Source organism: Xenopus laevis, chromosome 9_10L (genome assembly GCF_017654675.1).
Source record: "Xenopus laevis strain J_2021 chromosome 9_10L, Xenopus_laevis_v10.1, whole genome shotgun sequence".
Taxonomy (NCBI): Eukaryota; Metazoa; Chordata; class Amphibia; order Anura; family Pipidae; genus Xenopus; species Xenopus laevis.
Window position 1 is genome coordinate 16,990,451 of NC_054387.1, and position 7,321 is coordinate 16,997,771.

Consider the following 7,321-nt stretch of genomic DNA (forward strand, 5'->3'; position numbering starts at 1 on the left):
AGATGGCGCCTGTGAACAAGGCAAGAGAGGACCTGCACGGAGGGGCAGGCCCGGACTGGCAATCTGTGGGTTCTGGCAAATGCCAGAGGGGCTGCCATAAGGTGCCATAGAAAGTCAGTATTTAGTGGGCTGTTTGGGCCTCTATGTGGGTTGTTTGGGCCTCTGTGTACCTGAAATGCCAGGGCCTATTTTAATTCTCAGTCCAGACCTGCGGAGGGGTGACTAACAAGTTAGGGGCATTTGTCCGGGAGGGGGGAGGCAGGCCGGGGGGAGGGGTTTTGCGCCGAAAGGGTTTCCTTCTCCTTTAAGGGGATGTAACAGATCTATGTAAATGCACAAAGTGTGAAATATTCTGTGTGTCGTGTAGGGTGGAACCATGCTCTGTGGCCCCCAATCACACACAACACAGGATTTCAGTGCACTATAGGCCACACGTTTTTGTATAGGACCCCCATCTTGTGCTCTCTGTCTCCCTCTGTCCCCTCCCTGCATGTGGCTCGGTCAGTCCAGTCGCAGTACTGCTAGTGAGCATTAGGTGGCGCTGTTGTTTGTGATCGTTCTTCCAACATGCCGCCATCTTTAGGCTGAGCGCAGTACTACTGGTGCGCAGTAGATGACGCTATTGTACTAGGCGCAGCAGTGCTGGCGCTAAATAGATGCCGCTATGAGCGGAAGGCGCTGGGGGTTTGAGTAGCTGTGCGCAGTACCGAGACTGTCCGTGTGGTGATACTGTCGCTTACGTATTGGATTAGGCGCAACACCTACGGTGTCCGGTAGGAGACGCTGTTCCCCGCAGTTTCCCAACACTGGCGGCGGTGATGGGGGATATTGAGTCCGGGGAAACTGTTGTGGAGAAACTTGAGCCTCCCCCGGTTCCTCCAGCGGAAGAGCCGGTGCTATGGAGCCCGGAGGTTGAGGTGTGTCTGTTCCACGCGATGCTCGGGCACAAACCAGTTGGTGAGTGGAGGCCGCATCCCATCCTCGGACTCGCGTAGTCTGGCACCCGTGGAGGGGGGGGGAGTGAGCTGTGAGTGAGGAAAATGGAGTGAGGCCTGAACAATTGGTACATGGCGGCGATGGGCGGGATTAGGGAATCGGTCTCTTTGTACTTAGCGGTATATGGGCAGAATATGGGTCTCTGGGGTTTAGTACAAGGAGGGAACATGGGCAGGAACTTTTCTTTTTGTTGGTTGCTATGGGTTACTGCCCAGGCGCAGATTTAGCCCGAGCTGAGAAATCGCAGGATATTTTATCTGGGGCAGTGGTGTAACTAGATGTTACTGGCTCCACAGCAAATTCATTTTAGGGCCCCACATATCCAGAGGTTGTCCTTTTTGTACAATTATATATTGATATCGCTCATTAATTAGGCCCCCCCTATATCTCCTGCCCCCCCTGCAGGGTCTCATTCCTCAGTAGTTACACCCCTGCTGGGGGTATATGGGCAGATGCAGGGGCACTTTCCCATATGTGTGCAACTAATCATGTGACCTGTTACTAGGGTTACCACCCAACCGGTAAAACACCCACCAAGGCCGGGGCTGGTATTACAAATTTACCAGCAATGCAGCTGCCGGTAAATTTCTAATATCCATAACTAAAGCCCTTGGCCCTGGCCAATCTGCTCAAAACGTACCTTTTTTTCGCCACCTGGCCAATCGCACACCGCAGCCCCACCCCCTTTGACCTCACACCCCACCCCTTTTGACATTGCATCCCGCCTCATTTGCCGTCAAGTCCCACCCTTTTTTACCGCCCCCAGCATCGGCCGGTGCACATTTTATTGAAAGGTGGCAACCCTACCTGTTATCGCCTGAGCCCAAATCCCACAGACACAGGGTACAACTGACCCTAGCGTTGCCTCCTGTTCGATTTTGACCCGAACAGTTTGGTTTTTCCAAGGCCTGTTTGGGTCTCAACATCCTGTTCAGTTTTCAGCCTTATGAAACCCGAACAATAATCTTGCCTATATATGAAAACCAATTAAATACCAAGATACTCACCTTGACATGGATTAGTTATTATCAAGTGCAGTTAATTTCTTGTTATAACAGAAATAAGCAAATCAATCAAAAACAAGAAGGTTTTTCTAAATGTGCGTTGCTGTATTTCAAAGCTTCCTGGATAACTGATTTCTGTATAACAGATCCCATACCTGTAGTTTAAAGGATTAGTCTTACTCGTGGGGCAGAATAGATAGAAATAGGGTTTCCAGCCATGTGGGTTTCAACTGAACATCTCAGTTTGTCAAAGGGCTGCCGTTCAAAACTGTCCCATTTAAACCATTGCGAAAACTGGACAGAAATCTATTAATAACATTGGGATCAACCATAATTTTTACTGGCCAGGCTGGTAAAATACAGGCCAGGTGGCTACCCTAAATATAAGTGATGCAATAACCCTGACCCAGCATCATAAATCCACGACATCATCTCTGATGTCATTATGCCCACCCGAACATCACTGCTCCACCCCCCCCCCCAGTGCTATCTGCCCTGCCCCCTTTGTTCAAATTTAGCCACTGGCAAAGGTGACAACCCTAACTGACCCGTTTTGCTCTTTTGTGCCCCTCGCAGGCGTGAACCGGCACTTCCACATGATCTGCATCCGGGACAAGTTCAGCCAGAACATCGGCCGTCAGGTCTCATCCAAGGTCATCTGGGAGCACCTGCGGAGCATGTATGATATGCAGGCATTGGTAGGTGGCCCTGGGGCCCCAACGGGAGCAGGGATCCCAAAATGGGTGGAATTTTCTTAGAAGAAGTAACACTATTCTTTTTACAGTGTAAGTCGTAAAAATAGCCCTTTAGGGGGGCAGCAGCAGCTATGTTAGTTTGTGCCCCCCTGGTAACATGGTATAACCCATAGGAATGGACCCAGGAACTGGCCAGTTGTGTGCTATACTGCCCCCTCTTTTTAGAGAAAGTAATGCAGTATTACCCATAGCAATATCGTCCATGGATTGGGCTCACACTCCTGTTAGAGCAAGTAGCTCAGTATAACACATAGGAATGGCCCCCGTGTGATGTAGCACCCCCTCTTGTTAGAGTAGTAGCGCAGTATATCTGATGAGAATGGCCTCCAGAGACTGGACAGCAGTGTAACGTAGCGCCCCCTCCTGTTTGTACCAGCCCTGCACCCAGTGCCCTTATGACCTTTCCATTTCCCTTTGCAGCATGAATCTGAGATTCTCCCCTTCCCAAACTCAGAGAAGAACTTCATTCTCCCAGAGGATCTGATTCAGGAAGTGAAGGAGGGTGAGTATCAGATGTTGGGTCCTGTTGCCCTGTGTCTACTAGCCTAACCAGTTCATGTATATCGCCATCGTCTTACTTTTTATATTCAGTCACTGGTGTTCAGTGCAACCTGGAGCTAAATATATGTATACCCTTTTCCTCTCTGCAGGGAAGGTGACTTCGGAGGAGGAACTGAAGGAGGAAGTGAAGGAGGAAGTAGAAACTCACGGTGGCTCGGATGAAGGTGGGAAATATTGGGCTCGGAGCCGTTATTCAGCTGTCCAGCCTTGGCCCCTGAGGAGTCTAGAGCCCCAGTGCAGTACATGATACCTTTAAAGGAGAAGGAAAGCTACCAAAGCAGTTTATTGCCAATAGAATAACCACATTAGTGCAAGCTATAACACTATATTTATTTTGTAGAATACTTTACCATACCTGAGTAAACAACTCTAGAAACTCTCTCTGTTTAGGATAGCAGCTGAAATATTAGCTTGGTGTGACATCACGTCTTGCCTGAGTCTCTCCCTGCTCACTCATAGCTCTGGGCTAGGGAGGGACAGAGGAGCAAAGGGAGGGAGGGACAGAGGAGCAAACTGAGCATGCTCAAGCTCTAGCCCTGGAGGTTTAAGCTGAAAACAGGAAGTCTGATACAGAAGCCCATGTGTACACAATAGAAGGAAAGAAATGCTGTGTTTCTATTGACAGAGGACTCAGAGCAGCATTACTTTGAGGGTTTACTGGTGCATTTATATCGAACTTTCTTATAAAGCTTACTTAAGTTTAGCCTTTCCTTCTCTTTTAAAGGAAAACTTTTCTAGGGGAATCCAGATTTGGTGCTTTAGCATCAAGGTGTATTGGCCAAAAAATATGGCAGAACGTAATGAGAAGGTGCAAGTATGGGTCTTTGGGCTTCCAGAACCATGTTGTTTCTTTTCTGTTAACCAAAACTGCACCTCTATTAGTCTGGTTCACTTTTGTTTCCTTATTTGAAAATGTAGGGGTAGTCCATCAGTTCTTCCTAGTGCAGTGTTGGTAATGGGGAGATTCCTGGCAGATTCAGTGACTCAGGTTAATACCACTGTTTGTTTCAGAAGCTGGAACCACTATCAGTTCTTTATGTCTGGAAAGTGTTGTTTGAGAATCCAACAGTTATATTTCTGTTGCCATAGTAACATTCATCAATATCACCAATCAATATCACCATCATGTCATGGGGAGGAGCTTTCTGTACTGGAATATGTTCATCTAGCGATGGGGTAAACAGTATGGCAGTTTAGTTCTGCTGTGTAAATAATAGTCAGCCTGGGTGTAGCAAGGTTAGTAACTGATATAAAGCCTTCTGTGCACCGTCTGTTATGACTACTGCTCTCAGAGTGGGCGCATAAGACAACCTGTGCTTCCCCTGAAGAGACTCTTCTCAGCTCTTCTCTGTGGGGTTTATACATGAGAAGGGATCAAAGGGGTAGATGTAAAGGAGAACTAAAGTAGCTATAAATGTTGTACATTATAATTTGGGCTTCTTTACTAGCCCAAGGAAAACACAGCTCTTTAGCAGTAAAGATCTGTGTCTCCAAAGATGCTTGACAAAGGGGTACAACCCCGAAACGTTGCACGTTTGCTAAATAAAAACGCAAGGGTACACCCCTGCTTGAACCTGCTGTGAGTGCCAGTGTGTACTCTGTTCTGAATTGCGGTGGAGGTTGCCGATCCCCCCAACATCGTGCACCAGGTGCTGATACTCTGAAGGCCAGGGTGTGCGAGCAGGCTACATCACTCTCCAAAGATGCCCCAGTAGCTCCCCATCTTCTTTTCTGCTGATTCATTGCACATGCTCTGTGCTGCTGTCACTTACTGAGCTTAGGGAGCCACTCACAACATACAGTACACATAGAATAGAAATGTCACAATATAAGGCTGATTAGTAATTAATCCAGATAATTACTACATGGCAGCACAGAAACCAGTGCAATTAGCATCAGAATTTAATAATCAGCAAACCTGTAGCATCAGCTTATATTACAGGGGAAGCTCATTTTCTGCTGGATAATTAGTGACGAGCCCTAAGCTTAGCTTCTCAACAGCTGCTCAGAGCCCACTGAGCATGTGAGTGTCACAGACACTTTCCAAGATGGTGACCCCCTGTGACAAGTTTGAAGTCCTGGATCATTGCTGCTATTGGCAAGCTGAAACTTGTCATTATATAAAAAATGGCATTTTTAACCATATTCATTTTTAGGTTTTAGTTCTCATTTAAGGGCAATAGGTCGATTCCCTGCCTCACTCATGAGTATTTCCTTCTTCTGCAGCTTTTGTCAACTCTGGGAATTCTGGGAAAGGGCTGGACAAAGCATCTGGGAAAGAGAGGACCCTCTCGGAATCCAGCTCTAAGGAATCTGGGGACAAGCGGAAGCGGAGTCGGCTCACCGAGAAAGTTCAGAACACAAACAGCAACCCCTCCAGCCCAAACGCCAACAAGCGCAGGCGCACATAGAATGGGGGGGGGCTAATATAAGGGATGGTACCAACACACTGGCGCCTCCGTGGGGTCTGAGCTGGCCCCGGCTCTGGGGAAACAGGAAGTAGATTGTAGATCTTTGGGATGTGAATATTTTTAGTGTGGGTGAGTGTATTTGGGGGACTGGATAATGAATCTGCATCCTACGGGGGGCCTCATTAATCTACTGAGTGCAATGAACTTCCCACCCCTCTAATCTATTAGCCACACTCTGATTGTCCTTTTTATTCCCTCCACCCATCAAAATCAGTTGTGGAGCATTTCACTTGGTTCTTCCATAATGAATTCAACACAGGCAGCTGCCTGCGACCCCAGAAGGTTCATCTATGCGGTGGTGGGGCTCTGGCTGCTACTGTTCTATTCCCTCTTACGGTGGCTCTGGGACTGTTCTAGGAGCACTCTGTACTGTTCATTCAGGGAGTTGCCCAATCAGTTGCTGCATCTTTCCAATACATTTATAATCAAGTTGCTGCAGATGGGCCATGGATCCCATTGAAGGATGTTGGAATTTTACCTTACATGGGGCAGCAGACTGGTCTCTCTGGGTATTTAAAGCAGTTTTTATAATATTTTAATGTATTTTATACATAAAGTGCTGGACAATGTCATCGCCTCCTCTTCTGATTTATACACCTACACTCACTATAGGGGCAGCAAACAATGTCACTTTAATCCTTCCACTCAACATCTCATCATTTCGTTTTGGTACAAATAATAAAAATACAATGTACAGTTAATGGAAATATTAGGGATGCACCGAATCCACTAATTTGGATTCGGCTGAACCTCTGAATACTTTGCGAAACAATCTGCTGAATACCGAACCGAATCCTGATTTGCATATGCAAAACTTCCTTGTTTTGTGACAAAAATTCACGCGATTTCCCTCCCCGTCCCTAATTTGCATATGCAAATAGGATTCAGATTTGGTTCGGCCGGGCAGAAGGATTTGGCCGAATCCTACTGAAAAAGGAATCCTGGATTAGTGCATCCCTAGAAAATATTTTTTTGCAAGGATGGGGCAATGGGGAACATCAGGGGACAGGAGGGGGTAACTGAAGGATTAGTGCAACAACACAAGAAAAAATTCCTATTTTCTCAAGCGGCCCTCCTGCTAGTGCAGGGGATTTTGTCATTCTTCACCTCTGGAGGCAGGACAGAAGAAAGCTGTTGACTCCTTGCCCCTCCTCATGTATATACGGGCTGACTACAACTCCTCAAAGCCAGTGATTGAATCTCCAAAATGAGTGACAGGTGGCTTCAATCTCTTACCTGCCTCTGAGTAGTCCGACATCCCCCTCACCGAGCCCATATAGATACTTCAAGAGAGAATCCTGGGAAACTAAACCAAGGTGTAATCTCTGGTATATGTTGATAGGGTGGGCGCTGATGGGATTAGTTTAACCCCTCCTGTACCTGCTACAGGAAATTACTGATACGCTTACAAAGGGACTCTTGGTATAACTACTCCTGTGTCCCGCCTGTGGGCTGCTCTCCTACCTTTGTTCCTTGGATTGGAGCTTATTGTTAATTGTACAGATAATACAAAATCCTATCATATTTACCATTA

General features: G+C 47.0%; 1 protein-coding gene across 1 annotated transcript; it reads left to right on the forward strand.

The window, feature by feature from the left end:
- The first annotated feature begins 556 nt into the window (after positions 1-556).
- On the forward strand, positions 557-6,356 carry mrgbp.L (MRG/MORF4L binding protein L homeolog). Its single transcript, XM_018234999.2, has 5 exons — positions 557-957; positions 2,577-2,698; positions 3,176-3,257; positions 3,406-3,480; positions 5,543-6,356. Exons 1-5 carry the CDS (start codon positions 819-821, stop codon positions 5,725-5,727), a joined length of 603 nt encoding a protein of 200 aa, XP_018090488.1. The 5' UTR covers positions 557-818; the 3' UTR covers positions 5,728-6,356.
- Positions 6,357-7,321: the final 965 nt, after the last annotated feature.